The sequence below is a fragment of the Raphanus sativus genome, chromosome 8, assembly GCF_000801105.2.
Source record: "Raphanus sativus cultivar WK10039 chromosome 8, ASM80110v3, whole genome shotgun sequence".
NCBI classification, from domain to species: Eukaryota; Viridiplantae; Streptophyta; class Magnoliopsida; order Brassicales; family Brassicaceae; genus Raphanus; species Raphanus sativus.
The window spans coordinates 25,803,900-25,825,452 of record NC_079518.1 but is presented as its reverse complement, the minus strand read 5'-3'; the positions used below and the strand labels follow the sequence as shown (position 1 = coordinate 25,825,452).

The 21,553-nt window shown below is 36.3% G+C and overlaps 3 protein-coding genes, 1 non-coding gene and 1 pseudogene across 4 annotated transcripts; 2 read left to right on the top strand and 3 right to left on the bottom strand.

The window, feature by feature from the left end:
* On the top strand, window positions 1–103 carry LOC130499326 (U6 spliceosomal RNA). Its single transcript, XR_008938204.1, has one exon. It is a non-coding gene; the product is annotated as a U6 spliceosomal RNA (small nuclear RNA).
* A 335-nt stretch (window positions 104–438) lies between these two features.
* Window positions 439–2,928, bottom strand: LOC108823043 (tubby-like F-box protein 7). Its single transcript, XM_018596270.2, has 4 exons — window positions 2,501–2,928; window positions 1,767–1,854; window positions 1,263–1,392; window positions 439–1,182 (listed from the first exon to the last, which is right to left on the bottom strand). Exons 1-4 carry the CDS (start codon window positions 2,846–2,848, stop codon window positions 588–590), a joined length of 1,161 nt encoding a protein of 386 aa, XP_018451772.1. The 5' UTR covers window positions 2,849–2,928; the 3' UTR covers window positions 439–587.
* Window positions 2,929–4,973: 2,045 nt separating this feature from the next.
* Window positions 4,974–7,799, top strand: LOC108818722 (uncharacterized). Its single transcript, XM_018591644.2, has 2 exons — window positions 4,974–6,539; window positions 6,656–7,799. The coding sequence occupies exon 2, from the start codon at window positions 6,658–6,660 to the stop codon at window positions 7,657–7,659; it is 1,002 nt and encodes a 333-aa protein (XP_018447146.2). The 5' UTR covers window positions 4,974–6,539; window positions 6,656–6,657; the 3' UTR covers window positions 7,660–7,799.
* On the bottom strand, window positions 7,781–9,488 carry LOC108818720 (putative F-box/kelch-repeat protein At3g17540; annotated as a pseudogene).
* Window positions 9,489–13,167: 3,679 nt separating this feature from the next.
* LOC130499111 (uncharacterized) lies at window positions 13,168–14,894 on the bottom strand. Its single transcript, XM_056993014.1, has 5 exons — window positions 14,356–14,894; window positions 14,148–14,274; window positions 13,755–14,063; window positions 13,453–13,665; window positions 13,168–13,365 (listed from the first exon to the last, which is right to left on the bottom strand). Exons 1-5 carry the CDS (start codon window positions 14,892–14,894, stop codon window positions 13,168–13,170), a joined length of 1,386 nt encoding a protein of 461 aa, XP_056848994.1.
* Window positions 14,895–21,553: the final 6,659 nt, after the last annotated feature.

The window sequence follows — 21,553 nt, the reverse complement described above, 5'->3', positions numbered from 1 at the left end:
GTCCCTTCGGGGACATCCGATAAAATTGGAACGATACAGAGAAGATTAGCATGGCCCCTGCGCAAGGATGACACGCGCAAATCGAGAAATGGTCCAAATTTTTTTTTCCTTTTTTTTTTCAAGATCGATCCCTTCTTCATCTGTTAAACCAGTTTTTCGTTTTCTCGAGTCGCAGTTTTAGTCTTCGATGAATATCCGTTCGAATAGCTTCACAATTTACTCGTAGTTCGAATTTGAAATGTTAATCGAACGTCGAGCTGGCTGCTGTAGTTGAAATTGAAAAGCCCTATATTGAAACCTAATTCCCAATTCCTGGTTCAACTCGCCATTCAAAATTCAAGTAAACCGGAAAATCGATTTGTCTAGATGGAAACACTTGGTTTACATTGGTTCAAGGCTTATTCAGTAAAAGTAAAACCATATGATACTTAAAAAAAATTAATAAAATACATAAGAGATACATTTTGATAATTATGGGTCTTTAAAATTACAAATTTTGTTTTCAAACTTAGAAAATTATTATGTGCTTTCTCCTTCCACAAACCTTTAACACATGATTTTACATCAAAACATTACACATTTTTTTTTCACTCGCAGGCAAGTTTAGTGCCGAAACTTGTGAGACAGATAGCAAAAGCCTGAAAAGCAGAGAGAGGCTGTCTATAATCCATGGTGAACGTGTCATCACCAACTTTACCAAACTGAAGAAGCACTGTCTCTTCATCCCCTTTACCGCCCGGTTGACTCTGGTCAACGCTCGCGGCCAGCTGGAAGTTCTTGACCGAAGCAACGGTCACTCTTCCGTGGAAGTTCAGACACCAGCACTGTAAGTGCTCGTGCCATCTCGGAGCTTTGTTCTTTAGTATCGTCAACCCCGAACCGTCTTTGTTTGGTTTCTTCATCATCTTGGTCACAACATCACATGGGTTTGGGTCAGTGGATGATGATGGTGGTGGTGATGAGGATGGACAATGGAGGGTGCTTATCATTCTTCTTGGACCTCTTGATTTCAAGAGGTTGAATTTATAGGAAACCTGACCCACTTCGAAGTTGCCTGCTGGAACTTGTGGGCTTATCTGCTTTGATGCGAATCTGCGGCTGGCTTTGCCGTTTGAGGGCTTAGCTCCGTTGTGTGGAGGTTGGCTATCGTATACTGTAAAGTTGGTCCCAAGAAAATCCGATCTGCAGAAGTTCCAAAACAAATTAAAAAATGAGTCTCAGCTTTAAATAAAAATGGCTTCAACCTAGGAACAGAACAAGACCTTAGTTTCCCAACGTAGGCATTACTTCCTTGAGAGAAATCATCAGCGTCAAGTGAGATAATGTACTCAGTGTAAGCTCCGGTCCTGAACCTTCTTGCCGCCAGAAGAAACTTCCCCTTATCAGTGAATGCTGGTGAACAAAAAACAAAATTAATAAAAGTATGCATTCAACTTTGACGATACAGAAGTTGATTATTTCCTATAAGGGTTGCAGAGCAGAAGCTTCTTCGTTGTTACCCAAGTCAACAACACAGTCAACTCACTTATGGGGTGGGTGAGAGTCCCTTTCAGTGACCGCTCAAGGCATTAGTTTGGTGACAGACTTAGACAATTTTAAATTACACGCCTAGAAAGTCACTAACTCGATCGTTTTCACACTTGGAAAAGAAAAACAAACGTAGACAGACTTTTTAATAGAAGTCATATCCTTCCACCCAAGATTTGACAGAATCAAAGCAAAGCCAAAAAATAAGAGAAAAAAAGAAACTTTTGGAATTTGCTTACATGGAGTGAGGGCGAGATACAAGTAGAAGGTTGATGTCCTCTTGTTCCTCTTTATCAGGCACTGATTCGAAAACTCCCGTGGCCCTGGCTGCATCCATCCCACAGAAAAACTCAGCAACAAATCTCACACCATTTTCAATTAAAAGCGGTAACTACATACTAAAGCCAAGGCAAGGAGGCCAAAAAGAAATGAAACTACTGGACGAACAAGTTCACCACTACAACTTTCAGTTACAGTAGCAACTAATCGTTCAAACACGATCCCAAAACAATACACATTTACAGAATAATAAAAAAACTTGCTTTTAAACAATGCCTTAATTGTAATCTCATATGCCATTATTCAATTACTCCTTGTTGAGAGATTGGCTTAAAAGTAAGGCATACTAAGCCTAAGCAAAGAATAAAGTTCACCATTAACCTCCACAATCAAGAAAGTGTAATCTAAATTACAAAAGTGTTGAGAGATTAGCTTATAAAGATGCTAAGTCAAAAAAGCCAAGAATAAAGTTCACCACTCACCAATACAAAAGTCTCCAACTTTCAAACACAGTAACAATCAAATCTATCATATTTACAGAATACTATATTATATAGTATGATCAATCAATGCCCTAATTGAAAACATGATCCAAAGCAATCAACTTTTTTACAGAACAATCATTAACAATTAAGATCAAAGAAGATATAATTCTAATTCAATCAATTGCCCTAATTAAAAGCAAAAGGCATACCAGTTTGAGGCAAGAAGGGAAAGTGATTTTGCCGGAGGAGTTAAGCGGAGATCTAACCGTCGTCTCCTGCGCGATCTCCCTCCACTTCTTCGACACGCAGGCGCAACTCACCACGTCTCGACGCTGAGGCCACTGGTCCTCGCTCTCCTCCACGCGGCGTATGATCTCCGCCAGCAACTCAGGGAGCATCGCCGACCACGACGACGACGACGACGGCTGCATCTTCGTCGTCGTCGGTGGTGACGGCGATTGGTGAGAATCGGATTCGGGCGCCGTCTTCGCTCCTCCCTGGTGGTCTCTGAAGGAAATCGAGAACCTCCGCGAAAGGAGGGAACGTGACAAAGGCATTTGTGAGGAGAGGCGAGTTCGATCTGGAAATAGAGAGAGAGAGAAAGAGGAGAGAGAAAGAGGAGAGATGTGTTTATTTTTGGGGGAATCTCTGATTAATTAAAAATAAATATTACTATTACGAACGTGCGAAATCTAGAAAGGGGTGTGTGTGTGTGTGTTATTTAGGGTAAATATGACGGAGCTGTGAGATTTGAATAGGTGACAGATCTGTCAAGTTGAAGGAGTGTGTCTAATTGGGATGGGACACGTCTCTCTGTACCTATGAGTTGGTGTAAAAGTGAAAATCTGTTTTTTTATATATGACAGGCTGTTGATTTTTTTTCTCTTTTTGATTAGTAGATCAAAGGAACAGATAAACATTCATCCACAATTTAAGTAGGACTTGGAATTAAAATCTGGATCTGTGATTTTATCCGGTATTTATTCCGATCAGGTCCAATAAACAGATATTCAGGGAGCCCGGATCCGAATTCGGGTAGTGTTTCTACGGATCTGGCAGATCCGAATACAGATCTGAATAGTGAAATTTTTAGATCGGGGTATCCGGATCCGGACTTATTATATATTTAAAATATTTAAAATATTTAAAATATAAAATATATACCATATATATTTTATATATAAGATAGCTAAAATTTTAATTTTATTAAATTTCAATATTTTTTCAATTTTATTTTTTAAAATAATTTTAAATAGACTAAATAAATGATTAATTAAGTAATTTTTATTTAACTTTTTACCGAGTGATTAGATTTCTAATTGAATCAATGGAATATTATCAAGCACCCTTCACTATTTATAAGATAGCTAAAAAATATTCGGATCTGGGTATCCGCGGATATTCGGATTTTAGTCTGGATATCCGAACCTCGTATACCCAAAGACACGAATCCGGATTCAGATAACAATTTTACGGATCCGGATATCCTAATATACCATGGATATCCGGTCCATTCCACCCCTAAATTTAAGTAAGAAATACAAATATATACGGAAGTCAAAAAATCACTCTTTTCTCCCAAAAATATTAGCCTATAACTACTATAATATTAGTTAAAGTTTTAAAAAATCTCCAATCATAGATAATGCTAAAACGTTTTCAAGATATTTATCATGTTCAAGGAAAATTAGTTTCTACTGCAAAGCCAGAATATTATAGTTCAGTGAAATTTAATCGAAAAAAATAAATTCCACTTATCGGAAATAGAAAACGTATATTTTGTATTATTATTTATGAAATTCTCACACTAAAATTAATATTGATTAATATCGTTGTTACATTTTATAAATAGTTAAATTTATTTATTAAACTATATTATTGATTATAAATTAATATTAAAATTTGCCAAAAATAAAAACGAAATTACAATTTTAAATCAGATAGTTCATTTAAATTAATATAATAAAAATTAAAAACAAAAAAAATTTAAGATGAAAATAATAATTATATATATTGTATTCTTATTATTGTATTATTAAAAATATAATTTTATGTTGTTAGCCAAAAATAATATCTTTTAAATCATAAAATTAAAAATTAAGAAACAGAAAACATATAATTACAAAGTAATCAAATAACAATCTTAATTTTATATAGAGGATATTGAATGATTTCAAATATTTATTTATTTATTTATTAATATGAATACACTGTATCAATAAATTTTCAAAATATTTATAATATGAAAGAGTTTTCTAAAATTTTAACGAATAATGAGCATATATATTTTGATGAATAATTATCATATATAAATAATTTAATATTCAATTTAAATTTTTTGAGGACATAAACAATAATTTATTTGAATTAGTGATACATATATTAATAAGTAACTGTAAGACACATGGTTGCGTAGTTGCGAGTATTTAATAAATGTCAAAAGAATTCTAAATTATAAAACTATTTTTTGTTGTTGTCAACAATCTCTATACTAGAAAAATACATTTAGCAAAATTTGAATATATTTGTTCCTTTTGGTGTCTGAATGTAGGTGTGTCTTTGTTTTATAAGAAAACAAGAGTGACCACCAAATAAAATTGGTTTAGTTCTCTGAATAATAGTATTTTTTGGATTAACAATGATGAGTTTTCGCAACTTTTGTCGTCTAATTTTTAAATCATTACAGAGTAGAGATCCAGTATGTCTTGTAATTAATTAAGAATTAAGCAAAATGAGAGGTCTTTGCATAACAATGGACGTTTGTTCTTCAGTTGTAAACTAACAAAAAAGAAGAGCTAAGACATTAATTCGTTCATTCATTTGCTACTGACCTCATCATCACGAAACTCTGCGGCTCCAAGATGTTCGACGAGCTCGACCAGATCGTCCTCCAGCTCTCAAGTCCGACTCTCGCATCGTCCCAACGGAGTTTCTATTCTGTAACGTGATCAATTACTTCGGCCGCGGAACGGAAGATTACCAGCTCGTGCGCTCCACGTGTTCGACGAAATGCCTCCCTACCGATGCCAGACGCTTGTACTTACAATATACTGATCAACGAGTACTCTCTGAGCGGGTGTCTCGATGAGGCCTTGAAGCTGTTCGATGAAATGACCAAGAAGAAGGTGAAACCCACTGGTTTAAACTTCGGGACGCTGATTCACGTGTTGTGTAAGGATTCGAAGGTGAAGGAAGCGTTGAAGATGAAGCAAGATATGTTGAAAGTGTCTGGCGTGTGTCCCACGGTTCATATCTAATGCATCGTTGATCAAAGCGTTGTGTCGAGTTGGCGAACTGAGTTTGGCGTTTAAGCTAAAGGATGAGGTTAAAGTAGACTCAGGTATCTACTCTACGTTGATTAGCTCGCTTATAAAATCTGGAAGGTCAAACGAGGTTTCAGGGATCTTGGAAGAGGTGAGAGGAAAAGGATGTGAACCGGATACGGTTACTTACAATCTCTACTGATTAGTGGGTTCTGTGTTGAGAATGATTTCGGATCAGCTTACGGAGTTTTTGGATGAGATGGTTGTAAAGGGTTTGAAACCAGATGTTATAAGCTACAACAATATGATACTTGCTGGCTTGTTTAATTAGGATCCAAAACTGGAAAGAAGCTATTTACTTGTTTGAAGATATGCCTCGGAGAGGTTGCGTCCCTGATGTCTTATCTTATAGGATTGTTTTTGATGAACTTTGCAAAGGTTTACAGTTCGAAGAAGCAGCGGTTATCTTGGATGAAATGGTTTTCAAAGGCTACAAGCCTAGGAGGGATAGGCTAGAGAGGTTTCTGCAAAGGCTATGTGAGCGTGGAAAGATGGAGATTCTCGGTTAAGTTATGAGTAGCTTTAATAAAGGGAATGCTGTTGATGCAGATCGTTGGTCGGTTATAGTGGCTAAGGTGTGCAAAGAACCTGTGCTATCAGATTCTATTGATTTGTTGTTAAACTAATTGAAGGAAGAGGTTCCCTAAAGGTGTTGGAAGACATCTGGATTTCTTCAGTTGACACTAATCCTTGTCCCAGTGAAGACTGGATTTTTGAGATAAAACAAGCTCTCAAGATCAGCATGATGTTGGTGATGCGATGTAAGACCTAAACAGACCAGGATGAGGCGTAGAGGTAGAGGCTTGTAAGGGTGTTTTCGACATTTAAACTTAACGAGAACCCTACTTTAATTTAACGTCGTTGTTTTCTTTTACTGGTTTTTGTCTGAGAGGTCCTTCTTCCTCGGCTACCTCTTCTCTGCTTGGTACTTTTCTCTAGTCTACCCTTTTGGGTTGATGATTGCTTCTGCATATATGGATATGCTCCAAACTCATCTCGGATCAGCTCTTTGACTTCTGTTTTGTTTGGTTTTTCTTTCAGGAATGAATCTTGGAGGAAAGATGGTGCAGAAGAAGGTGGCGGTTCTCTACCATTACCCTTGCCACGACGGTGTCTTCGCCGCCTTGGCAGCACATCTATACTTCTCAGCAAACTCAATCCCATCTCTCTTCTTCCCAAACACAGTCTACTCTCCACTCACAGTCAGCCAGCTTCCTCTTCAAGACATAAGCCATCTCTATCTTCTTGATTTCACAGGACCGCCTGGCTTTGTCCAACAAGTCTCTCCCAAAGTCGACAGTGTAGTCATCCTCGACCACCACAAAACCGCTATTGAGAGCCTCGGCGATGTCTCTTCCACTTGCAAAAACGTTACCAAAGTTTTGGATATGACAAGAAGCGGAGCGACCATTGCGTTTGACTATTTTGCTCACAAGCTGAAGGAAGAGTCTCGAGGAAACTTCAGAGAGTTGGATGAGTTCAAGAGGATGAGGCGTGTTTTCGAGTACATCGAAGACGCGGATATCTGGAAGTGGAAACTACCAGAGAGCAAAGCGTTCAACAGCGGAATCATAGACTTAGGGATCGAATACGATTTCAATCAGAATAAGTCACTGTTTCAGCAGCTGCTCTCGTTGGATCATGAGAGTGTGATCAACAGAGGGAAAGATAGTTTGTCTAGGAAACTTAAACGGATCCAGCAGGCGCTTGAACAGTCCTATGAGATTGTTCTTGGAGGTGGTGATGATGAAGAGTTTGGTCGGTGTTTGGCAGTAAATGGAGACGAGATTGCAGAGCTTAGAAGCGAGCTAGGAAATCAATTGGCGGAGAAGAGTAAGGGTATGAGACTCAGAGGTGTCGGAGCTGTTGTTTACAGAGTCCCTGAGCTTGGGGATGAGACCAAACTGAAGATAAGTTTGAGGAGTGTTGAAGAAGAAGACACAACAGTGGTTTCGCAGAGATTCGGAGGTGGTGGTCATAAAAACGCAAGCTCTTTCCTGTTAAGCTCAACAGAGTTCGAGCAATGGAAAGTGAAAAGAAACTAATCTTTAATACAGTGTGTTGTGAGATTTTCTTCTCATTTTAGCTCTTTTATGGGATGGTTACTTGAACCGGTTTGGTTTACTGAATCTGGTTTGGTATTGTCTTATTTACTCAATCAATGAATAAGATTCAGTTTACGTTATTTATATTCTCTCCAAGATCGATCAAACACAAGCCGAACAATGTATATGAACAAATACACAAAAAGCATAAGAAGAAGAGACAATTAAACCATAAACCGAAACGAACCAGAATAACATGTTTACTCTTAGTGAATGCAAACCAAGCTTGGAAGATAGGTGAGGACAGGTGGAGAGCTGAGAAGAGATGCATTTACGACCTAACCAACAATGTAGATTCTGTCCTTCTCTTCACCCTTCAACTCTTCGTCACAAGTCTCACAACACACTTGCCACTTTCTTGTCCTCGTTTCAACAGAAAGCTCGCCACATTCACCACACATGGGAGTTGAAACTTAGTGAAAGTGAACCAAGCTAGGAACATAGGTGAGGACAAGTGGACAGTATCCCTTAGCAGTAGCGTTATAAACTATTTCGTACATATCTTCTCCAACAATGTAGATGGTGGTCCTCTTTCCACTAGACACACAACAGACTACAACTTTCTTGTCCTCGTCCAACAAAAAACTGGACACATTCACCTGACGTGGGAGTTGTGGAAACTTGTCCAAATCCACTTCCAAGACAAAGTCTTTCCTCCACGATATCTCTTTGCTCTCTTCATCAACCTGATCAGTCACCCATATCTTCATCACATTCGCAAAAATATCATCCTGATGAAACACAGAGAGCTTCTTTTTTTTTGAATTATACAGAGGTATCCTGGCCCCACCGAAGTGGTCCAGACTAGTCACGTGTTGCCACATGTCGATCCTCTGTCCCTGGCGATGCCGAAATGTTAATTCCCCAGTGGCCGAGATTCGAATCCAGGTGGCGGAACTCACAGCTGTGAACCCTTTACCAACTGAGCTAGAACCCCGGTTACCACACAGAGAGCTTCTCATCCCTAAAAACAGAGACAACCACAGTGTCCTCACGATTATAGATCTGAAACGGGAGAGGGAGACGCACGAACCTCTCTGCCGTGAAATCAAACTTCATCAAGAAGAAACCGATTTCTCTATCTCCAGCAGCAGCAAAGTAAGTGTCTCCTCTCAAAGACACGGCACCGCAGTGCATTTCATAGTCGACGGCGAACGATTCAAGAGACCTCCAAGAATCAGAGCAAAGATCATACATCTCACTCTCAACAGCCAACACTTTCTTCCTCCTTTTGATAAACGCCCCACCTCAGGATCTTGTAGCTACCGCGAGAATCATATCCTAAAGAGAACCTATCGCTATTATAGTAACAAGTTGTAGGTTCGATCATCCTCGTTTCACCAGTACATGGATTCCAAACCACAACGCTAGAGTTATTCTCCGCTTGGCACAGGATCAAACCGTCGCAGTGGGAGATGGTATACATGTCCAAGGGAAGCTTACCGGTGAACTCCAGAGATGATTCGATGTCGCCGCTGTTGTGGAGATCTCCGGCGATTGAGTAAACCTCGTGATTGCACAGTAGCATCGACTCTCTTGCAGCTTCACCACTCATCTTCTTGTTCTTCTCCACGAACTTCGGATCTCTGAACAGATCGTACCATCGTTTGCAAGTCGTTTTCAGTTCGGAAAGAGACTTCGCCGGAACCCTAGCGAGTATCTCCGATTCCAAATCGTTGGGAAGATTCGCTACCGTCATCATCGTCGGATTCGTCGTTTCTCGTCTCTCTCGATGGAAAAAAAGAAGCTTCTTCGTATATCTGTTAGACTAGTTCATTGTTGTTTAAAAGCCCAGTTATTTAATTTACAAGAGCCCATTAGTTTTGGAAGGAACACAAAACTTATATCACCAATTCAATCAAAAATATTGTTGTTCTATAGATTCAAAATTTGATCAAATATATTATTTAAATTTAATTGGATTCTTGTCTTAGATTTGTAAATATTTTTTTAGAAAATTATATATAATTTAACATATATATATACACATATATATATATATATATATAACTTTTAAAAATCGAATTGTAAAAATCAACTAAATTATTGATAGGTTCAAAATTTAAATAAACTAATATAACAAAAATTATCTTTTGAAACCCCATGCATATACATAAATTATAAAAATATCATAACTGTATTATTTCCTATTTATTTATTAACATGTTTTGAATTATCTTTTAAAAATGCAAAATTACCTTTTAAACAAAATTCATTTTTTCTTATTATCTTATTGTATAAATTTTAAATTAGGGAATTCGGCCAAAAAATCATGAACTTTGCACGAATTGCCATAATAAATACGAACATATTGGCTGGCCAAAAAAACACCGAACTATATTTGACTTTAAACTTTAATCAGTAAGTTATCGCTGACTCACCAAATTAAACACGCCTTTACAGAATGATTAAACGACGTTTGCAAAGATCGTTAAGTAAAACGACGTCGTTTTGAGATGGAATGAAACGACGTCGTTTTGAGATGGAATGAAACGACGTCGTTTTACCTATTTTTATTATCAAAAATATGTTGTTCGCGTGGATCAAACCTGAGAACTCATGGCCAAATGACGAGGTTTCTTGCCACTAGACTACTCTCACTTTTAAGAATATTCATAACATGTTTTCTTTTATTGAGTATCAAACAAATCTCGAAAAATCTAAATTCTTTTTTAAAAAATTCCAAAAATCTTAAAAATTCAAAAAAATTCTGAAAATTAAAATTAAAATTGAAATTATAAATATTTAAAAAAATCAAAACATAATTTTTGTTTTATAAAAATTAATGTATCTAAGATCATTTGAGTTATATTGGATTGCAGTTATTCTCCTAATAAAAAATGATAAAAATTAAACAATATTTTCTTTTTCTTTTTTGAAATTTTATAAAAATTTACAATTGATATATATATAATAAGTTATTTTATAATTTAATATTTTTTGTAAAACTATACATTAATTTGATTCGTAATATCTAAATGATTTGTTTGTTTATTTGTTTATATTGGATTGCAGTTATTCTCCTAATAAAAAAATGAAACTATTTTAAATGTTAAATAGGTAAAATCATATTAGTTTTGTTAATTACATTGTGTTCCAGTTTGGTTTTTAGTTTTGTAAATGAAAAATCTGTTATATTTTGTTTTAAGAAACATATGAAAATTTAAGAAAAAAATATCAATTTAGCGAAGTGTATCTTTGATCAATTGACAATCATAATTTTAATTGTAACTAGATTCTGGTCCACCTTTCAAAAAGAAGATATATTTTTTGATCCGTACTTAAAGATTTGGAGTTACTATTTATTGTTGAAAATTTATTTTACAAACTGAAAATGATGATTTTTAATAAATCATATATTTTATTTGTTATGAAATCCATACTACTAAAAGAGAATCATTCTTGAAAAATCTACTTATGCAAATTGTTTGGACATTTCAGTAATTAACAATATATCTTGGTATAACCTTAATTTATTTAATCTAAACTATTAAAAGGGAATCATTCTTGAAAAATCTATTTATGCAAGTTGTTTGGACATTTCATTAACTAACTATATGTCTTGGTATAACCTTACTTTTATTTAATTACTAGGATAAGATCCGCGCCTTGCGCGGGATGAAATTATTATTTTATTATATTTTGGAGAATGAAATAATAGTTCGGTTTTATTTGGATTAGGGGTGTTCAATCTGGATATTGGGTTGGTTTCGGTTGGTTCGGTTTTTTCGGTATTTCAGTTAGTAAAATATAACTACTATTCTAAATCCATATTTACTTTGGTTCGATTTGGTTTACATACCGCCGGTTTTCAGTTTATTCGATTTTATACCAAAAACATAATTTTCTACTTTGAGATCATATTATATATTATACGAATTTTAGAGTCATGTTGTCAAAAAGTCATTTATTAAAAAATATTATATATTTATAATAAAAGAATAAAACAAAAAATGCTTCTATCATCTAATAAATAATCAAATATAGAATTAATATCAAAGCTCTAAATTTTGAAAATAAAAATAAAAATCAAAATAGAAGCATGAAATAAAAGCTTTTATATTCTTCCATATTTAGTATTCATCAAATTAATATGTCTCCGATTGAACACAACTCTGTTTGTTTAAAGATAAAAAAAATTATAAAGAATTTCAACTAATTGTTGTCCATCAAATTTATAATTTTTACTTCAATTTAGTTATTATTAAAATAAAACAAAAAGATCAAAAAGAAACACTAAAAAAATAAGAAACCTCGCTTACGGTAAATTGTTACTTAATTATAATTCAAGTGATTTACAAATTATAATTGTAGTTCAACTCATATAACAAATAGATATTCATGCGTCATTATAAATATATACATATTTACATGTTTCAGTTTAATCGGTTATAAATCAAACCATATCCAAATCCTACGGTTTTTATAAAATCACATCCATTTGGTTACGATGGTATATACCAAAAAACCATATTATCTATTTCTGTTCGGTTCTCTTTGGTTTTAGCATATTGAACAACCCTAATTTGGATATTAGTTGGTTTGGATTGTTTTTTATCATGTCTTAATATCCTATTGTAGAATTATATTTTAAATTCATATTTTTTGGAACCTTACATGTGAATTTTATATTAAAAACAAAACATAAAATACACACTACAAGAAAACATGCCTTGAACAACTACAGAATTGGTAGTAAATTGGTCGTTAATGGTGATTTACGATCAAGTTACGACCAATTGCGATTGGTCGTTAATCACTGGTCGTAATCACCAATTGGTCGTACATTGGTCGTAAATGTACGACTAACAAAATTGGTCGTAAATGAGTCGTAAATGTACGACTCGGATGATTGGTCGTAAAGCAGTCGTACATTTACGACTACCCATTTTGGTCGTAAAACAGATGTAAATTATTGGTCATAAATGAGTCGGAAATTGTAGTCGTATATTAGATGTAAAGTATTGGTCGTAAATGAGTCGGAAATTGTAGTCGTATATTAGATGTAAATGAGTCACACATTTACGACTAAAGTACATCGATGGTGATGTACATTGGTCGTAATTTAACGACTACCTTGCATCTCGGATAGATGTACCTTAGTCGTTACTTTAAGACCAATTTACAACGCCCAATAGTAATTACGAAATTCTTTAAATAAAATAAAAATATTAAATAATTAAAATTCATAAAATTAAAAAAATACGAATTTGATAAATTCCATAAAACATAATATATAACATTCATAAAATTAAAATATTCAAAATACAAAATAATTAAAACCGAAAAAAACTAAACATTAAGGTTTATTTCATCGAAGATTTCAGCAGTCCTTTCATCCGCTTCCCGTTCCAAATTTGCCTGCTGTTCCGGAGTAGGGTCGGGACCGGCAAAGCTCGAACGCATGCTCTGCCATGCTGACGCAACCGACGGGTCGACGTGTAGGGTTTAACCTAACAGCATATCGAAGATGTTAGCCATAGCCTTAAATTTGTCGTTGTGGTCGGCTATGGTTCGGTTCGCAGTTTCCAAGTCCCTCCGAAACATGGAATCTGCTTCCCGTCTAGCAGCGTGTTCAACTCTCGCCTTCGGAACATCGTTCACACTCCCGATTCCTGGTATACGTCCCCTTTTCTTCGGAGCGATCTTCAATTTATAAATAGATATTAATTAGTACATATGTGAAAAAATATGTAAACATAAATTAAAAATATCGAATATCGAATATTTTACCTGCTCAAAAATTTTGTCTTGTTCGATGGGAGAAAGCTCGACCGGTGCACCATCCGGATTTTCTTGCGTCAGCTGAGTCTGGACCTCTTGAATCCGAGCATCTACATCGTTGCAGAGCTGCTCTGCTCGAGGATGAGAGAAAGTTCCATCGGCATGCTGGTGGGTCAACTTGTAAAGTCGGGCCAGAGTCGGTGGTGCTCCTTCTGCGGCAGCCTATATTAAAAAAAATGAATTAAACTAACATCTAATAAATACTTAATTAACATATATGTCATAAAAAATAAGAAATATCAAAACCTTACAATTTCCAGGGCCCTTTGGGCGTGTGGAATTTGTCCGGAAGTATGAGGTATTGGCAGATTACCCTCAGCATCTCGGGTCATCCGGGCCGCAGAGCAAGTGAGAGACCTTTGGACTGACTCAGGCAAATTCCAATAAGCCTTCAAGTTAGTCCAAACGTCCTCGCTGAGGTAGCTTTGTTTGAAGTCATCCCCGTAATGAGTCCACTTTTCCTTCCAGTCGCCAACAATGTTCTTGAGGCGAGCCCCCGCCTTTTTGTAGAACTCTGCCTTGACCGTCTCATTGATCCCAAGAGGCAAATTCCATTTTTGCTACAAAAAATCATGAAAATATATTAATTAACCAAATTATTGTTATTTAAATCTAAAATAAAAATAATTAAATTTAAAACTAACCGCGAAGACCTTGAACCAAGTAATGCGAACATGGTCCAGTGTAAGAGTCCAGTTCGGATGCGCGTGCCGGAAGTTTGATCTGATGAGATTCCCAACGCTCTTTCCCACCTTATTGGTCGCTTTAAACCTACAAAATTTGAAATAATATATATAATTAATTGTTATATATAAATTTAAAATTTAATTTAATTAATTTAAAAATAATTACCAAGTCGTACCGGGTCGTAGATCTGGATCGAGGATTGGTAAACCTTCTCGTCCCTGCATCTGGAGAATGTCTTCCACGGAATATCTTGCATATGGTGCATTCGGTGGCACCAACAAATCTGGATGAAGACCGAGAGCTATAGGAACCTGCTCTGGAATCTGGTATGCACCAGCCTGTGGGGCTGGGTGTGGAGCAGGCTGTGGAGCAGGCTGTGGAGCAGGCTGTGGAGGCTGCTGTTGAGACTGTTGTGGAGGCTGCTGCGGCTGCTGATCCTGAAACTGCTGCTGCGGCTGCTGATCACGCTCAGGCTCCTCATACGGAAAGTACGAGGCATCATACTGCGGATAGTATGGAGGTACGACTGCAGCAGGATCGTACGCCTGCGGACGCACATAAGGCACGCTGGGAGTTTGGCTCTCGGGGACATAGTCTGAAGAGTGGGAAGTAGAAGCTGATGGATCCAACGTCTGACCGAGAAAAGTATTCCCGTATGAGGTCCCTCCGCCACGGTTTCTAAGTCTCTTTCTACCGCCAGCCATAACAATATCGTCAATCTGAAAAAAAATAGATGGTTATAAACAATTCAAATAATTAATTAAAAATAATCTAAAACAAATAATCTAATTTCATCATAAACTAATTACATCCTAAACTAATTCTAAACCTAAACTAATTCCAAACCTAATCTAATCACCTAACTAACCACCTAAAACTAAAAAAAAAAAATTACCTAGAGAGAAGTCGATTGGTTGTAAGGGAGAGGGAAGTGAGATGTGAGTGTGCAACCAAATGGCGAGGCGATGGGTATATATAGGATATTAGCGTTGGTCGTAAATGGGTCGTACATGTACGACTAAATAGAGACGAATGGTCGTACAGTGGTCGTACATGTACGACCCATTTACGACTAATCGAAGTTTGGTCGTAAAGTGGTTGTAAATTTACGACCAATGAGGGACTAGTGATCGTAAAGTGGTTGTAATCGAAGTTTAGTGGTTGTAAATTTACTAAATGGTCGTAAATGGTCTATCCCTCATTGGTCGTAAATTTACAACCACTTTACGACCACTAGTCCTCATTGGTCGTAAATTTACAACCACTTTACGACCAAACTTCGATTAGTCGTAAATGGGTCGTACATGTACGACCACTGTACGACCATTCGTCTCTCATTTAGTGACTAACATGACAATACGAAAAAATTTGAAGAGGTTTATCAAATTTTGATAAACCTCTTCAAACATTTTTTATCTATTACATTTTAAATTTTAATAAAAGAAAAAGAAGAAAGATACTAGAATCCCAAGTCGAAATAGAAAAGACGAAATTAAAAACGAATTCTGTTTCGACTTATGATTCTAGATCTTTCATATTTTTTTTTTTTAAGATTTCTAAATTTTTTTTGTGATTTGAGAAGATAACTAGTGGTATATATAGGAAATTTTGAAAACAATAACAACCAATTTATGATCAATAATGGCTTTAGTCGTAAACTAGTCATTAATTAACAACCAGTTTACGAATAATGCCATTATTGGTCGTAAATTGGTTGTTCATTAATGACTAATTTACGACCAAAATTGCATACCCTAAACTCGAAACCCCAAACCCCAAACCTCCTATCCCAAATTTCATCTATAATTAAGCAAACAAAATGAGAAGTTATATATTATTAAGTACTGATGAACAACCGCATTTACAAGAAGATGCCGTGAATGAAGTAGAAGTACCCGAACAAGCGGAAGATGTTATCTTACTTATGTGAATTTGAAGAAAATGATGTTTCTGATGACGAGTGATCATGTTTCATTTTGTTCGAACATTTGTGTTTTTACTATAATGATATTTGGGATATGAGGTTTGGGGTTTGGGGCTTCGAGTTTAGGGTATAATGTAATATTGGTCGTAAAGTGGTTGTGAATAAACAACCAATATACGACCAATGGCATCATTGGTCGTACAGTAGTCTTTAATAAACGACGACTTTACGACCAATGGTGCCATTGGTCGTATATTGGTTGTTTATTCACAACCACTTTACGACCAATATTACATTATACCCTAAACTCGAAACCCCAAACCCCAAACCTCCTATCCCAAATTTCATCTATAATTAAGCAAACAAAATGAGAAGTTATATATTATTAAGTACTGATGAACAACCGCATTTACAAGAAGATGCCGTGAATGAAGTAGAAGTACCCAAACAAGCGGAAGATGTTATCTTACTTATGTGAATTTGAAGAAAATGATGTTTCTGATGACGAGTGATCATGTTTCATTTTGTTCGAACATTTGTGTTTTACTATAATGATATTTAGGATATGAGGTTTGGGGTTTCGAGTTTAGGGTGTAATGTAATATTGGTCGTAAAGTGGTTGTGAATAAACAACCAATATACGACCAATGCCATCATTGGTCGTACAGTAGTCTTTAATAAACGACGACTTTACGACCAATGGTGCCATTGGTCGTATATTGGTTGTTTATTCACAACCACTTTACGAACAATTACATTATACCCTAAACTCGAAACACCAAACCCCAAACCCCTAACCCCAAATCTCATATCCCAAATATTATAAGTTTTATACACTTTCTTACCCAAAATACAATGTTTTATTTTTGAATTAAAATTTCTATAATTGAGCACAAACATTATGATAAGTTATATATTATTTTGAAATGCAATACCAAAAGTTTAATTATAGTAAAACACAAATGTTCGAACATGATGAAACATTATCACTCGTCATCAGAAACATCATTCACTTCATCATTTTCTTCAAATTCATCTTCGTTGGCTTCGTCCATTGTATCTTCTGGAAGTTCTTCATATCCCGGATTATGCGGATCAATGAGTAAGATAACATCTTCCGCTTGTTCGGGTACTTCTACTTCATTCACGGCATCTTCTTGTAAAGGCGGTTGTTCATCAGTACTCAATACTCGGCCCCGAGGTGTAACTTTCATAGCGGCTAACCAAGATATTCCAGATTGTCTGATCCTCGGGTATGGAACAAAACAAACTTGGTCTGTTTGAGAAGCCAATATGTAAGGTTCAAATTTGTTGTACCTCCGTGTAGCATTTACATCAACAACACCAAACTTGCTATACCGAACACCTCTGTTGACTGTGGGGTCAAACCAGTCACATTTGAAAAGAACGCATTTAAGCTTTATTACGCCGGGAAACTTCACTTGATGATCTCTTGTATGATTCCATAGAAATCTGTTTCACCTTTTAGACAAACTCCATAATTCATTGTTGCTCGCCGACTTCCATATTCGTAAGTGTGAAAAGTGTATCATCGTGTGAAATACATTGGTGCTGTGGTGACCTTACCGACCGGACCTTGTATCAGTTCGTGAAACCACTGAGGATAAAATTGATCATCATACTGAACCTGGCACAAAGTGTTGATCATCATACTGAACCTGGCACAAAGTGTGATATGTATACCTGCGTTTTTAACCATTTCACAAAGTGTTGGTCTTTCCTTTTGTTGAGATCATTGTTTGATACTCCTGGTATAGCCTCTTCGACTTGGGCAACAAAATCGTTGTTTTAAAACAAAATGATCATTAAAGTGTATATATGTGTGATAAAATTTAGAAGCAAAATAATTTTAATTACCTTTCAAATAATTCAATCTCCTCGCAGTTAAGGAGTATATATGTGTGGGCACTATGAGTGTCTTCTGAACTCGACCACCAAACTTCTTTCAGTTTTCCACCTAGCCGTCCAATCTGACAGAAAATGTCTGGAACATCTTCACCAAAATATGTCGGTATAACACCACCATCATCATATATGCTCGTAGTCCTTTTCCGTGTCCGGACTTGTGACCCAAAGTAGTAGGACGTAAAGTGAGATGTTTCCTCATTCAAACTCCCAGCAACTATTGAACCTTCCACCCTTGCCAGATTTTTTGCTTTCCCTTTCAAATATTTCATAGCTCGCTCGTAAGGATACATCCATCCATTATGAACAGGTCCACGAAGTAGTGCCTCATACGGAAGATGGATAACCAGATGTTCCATGACGTCAAAAAAGGACGGAGGAAAATTTTTCTCCAAATTGCACATCAAGATCCGGATATTCTCATCAAGTTGTCTGATGACATCTACAGTTAAGGTGCGTGCACTGAGATCTCTGAAAAAAGCTCCGATGCCTACAAATAATTTACAATTATAAGTTTATTTCCAAAAAGAAGAACTAATAACTTTAATAATTTGTTACCTGCAAGTGCTTCGTGAACATTTTTTGGAAGCAACTCCGCAAATGCAAATGGTAGAAGTCGTTGCATAAAAACATGACAGTCATGACTCTTCATCCCTGAAAACTTCTGTCCCTGATGATCAACACATCTTGATAGATTTGAAACATATCCATCAGAAAACTTCACATCTGATGACACCCACTTGAACAACGCTGCTTTTGCTTCTGCTGACAATCTGAAAATGGGAACTGGAATTCTCCCATCGTTTCTAATATGCAGCTCAATCCGAGAACATAATGCAGGCAAATCCAACCTTGAGTTCTTGTTATCTTTTGTCTTGCCGGGGACATTCAACAATGTATTGATGATGTTGTCAAAGAAGTTCTTCTCTATATGCATCACGTCAAGATTGTGGCGCAGAAGTAGATCTTTCCAATATGAAAGTTCCCAAAATATACTCTTCTTGTGCCAATTATGCTGAGTCCCGTAACCATCAGGCATATTTGCAGGAGTATGCCAATTACCGCCTTTGATGACTGTGCTGCATCCACCATAGTAATCAATATCCTTCTCGATTTCCTCTCCAGATAAATATGGTGGAGCGGTGTCCCGTACAACCCTTTTTGACCGAAACAATTTCTTGTTCCTTCGGTATGGATGGTTAATGGGAAGAAATCTTCGATGGCAATCAAACCAAGACGTCTTCCTACCATTCTTCAACTGAAATGCGTCTGTGCTTCCCATACAATATGGACAAGATAGTCTTCCATGCGTCGTCCAACCCGACAACATCCCATATGCAGGAAAGTCACTAATAGTCCACAATAGAACTGCTCGCATTGTAAAGTTTGTTTTCGTCGAACAATCATATGTTTGCACGCCTGTTGACCACAATTCCTTCAATTCTTCTATCAAAGGTTGTAGAAAAACATCAAGGGACCTCTTAGGATGTTTTGGTCTAGGTATCAATATACTCATGAAAAGCAATTCTTTTTCCATACACATCTCTGGTGGAAGGTTGTATGGCGTCAAGAAGACTGGCCAAAGCGAGTATTGTCTTCCAGACATTCCAAATGGACTAAAGCCATCTGTGCAGAGCCCAAGATAAACGTTGCGGGGGTTGCTTGCAAAATCAGGGTACACTGAATTCAAGTGCTTCCAAGCTTTTGCATCAGAGGGATGATTGATCTCTCCTTCCTTCTGATCATGTTCTGCATGCCATCTCATCGATGCTGCCTTCTTCGCAGATTGATATAATCTCTTCAGTCTATCCTTAATAGGTAAGTACCACATCCGCTGGTACGGCACCCTATTCCGTCGACGTCCTTGCGGTTTATATCGTGGCTTCTTGCAAAATTTACACTCTAACAATTCTGCGTCTTTTCCCCAGTATATCATACAGTTGTCTATACAAACATCAATCATCTCCGAAGGTAAACCAAGACTATGAACAAGTTTCTGAATCTCATAATAAGATTCAGCACACAAATTCTTTTCAGGCAAATACTCTTTAAACAACTCAGCCCATGCATCCATACAAACTTCAGGTAAGTTATGATCAGTTTTGATATTCATCATCCTAGCTGCCAATGATAATTTAGAAAGACCTTCTCTACAACCTTCATAAATTGGCTCATTAGCTGCTGCTAGCATTTCATAAAATCTTTTTGCATCCAAGTTAGGCCCCTCTACATTTTCGACCTCCTCTATTACTGATGTAGTTTCACGAAATGCATCGGTAACCATATCATGCATTCTATCATGATCTACCATATGATCTTCTTGAATGACACTTTCAGAAGGCAAATGTGGTTCAACTCTATTACGAACATTTTCAACCTGATTACTACTACTAGCTTCATTCCTACTATCACCTTCTCCGTGGTTAAACCAAATATAGTAATGTGGAGTAAATTCTCTATTTACTATATGTTTCCAAACGGTATCACTAGCAGCAAACTTCGTATTGTTGCATTTACGACAAGGACATAACATTTTACCCGTTTCCTTTGTCAGAGGCGTCTGTCCGGCCTGGTACATGAATATCTCTGCTCCGCTGAGAAATTCTTCTGTTACTCTTCCGCTTGAATCTTTATGCGCATACATCCAACTCCGAACCTCATAAATATTTCCAGACATTTTTTTTATTCTTTTCGTTTTTTGTTTGCTCTTTTCGTTTTTTTTGGTGCATCTTAAGAATGAGGGAGAATGTCATATTTATAGAGAAATTTCGATTTTGGTAGGTGACCATCTTACAACGGTTTTACGTTTAATGATAAATTAACTACCAAACTGCTACTAGTGTCCTCGTGATTCAGTCGTTAATTGGATGTAAATAATTGGTTGTAAATAAGTCGTAAATTTACAACTATTTTACGACTAGCAGGGAAGATAGTCGTAAACTAGATGTAAAATTACAACTAATTTACGACTACATTTATTAGTTGCAAATTTACTACCAATTTACGACTAATTCTGCTTTGGTCGTAAATGGGTCGTAATCTAGATCCAAAATTACGACTACGTTTTTGTGGTCGTTAATGTTGGTCGTTAAGGCCACGTTTTCTTGTAGTGACATAGTTCGAACACATTTATGTAGAGTGTGAAAACATTTATGAGAGTGTGAATGTTCATTCCCAAATCATTGTGAGAATGCCACATGTCCATTATAGTGTGATCACATTTCTTAGAATTCTTCTCTTTTAATATATATGTGGAATATGTTAGGCTGAACATTTGTAATTGTAATTGTGGACCAAAATCTATTTTGAATTTATGATGAGCCTCATCGATTGGGCTTAAATTTTTTATCTCCCTGTTTATATCTATAAAAATTGTAATATGGTCAATCAATCACTTTTATTACAAAAACATGTTCTACAATGTTTTTAATATTTAATTTTCACATCATTGAGAATCATTTTAATGATTTTATAACCATCATCTTATTATTTCTAAGATTGAATTACTTTGAC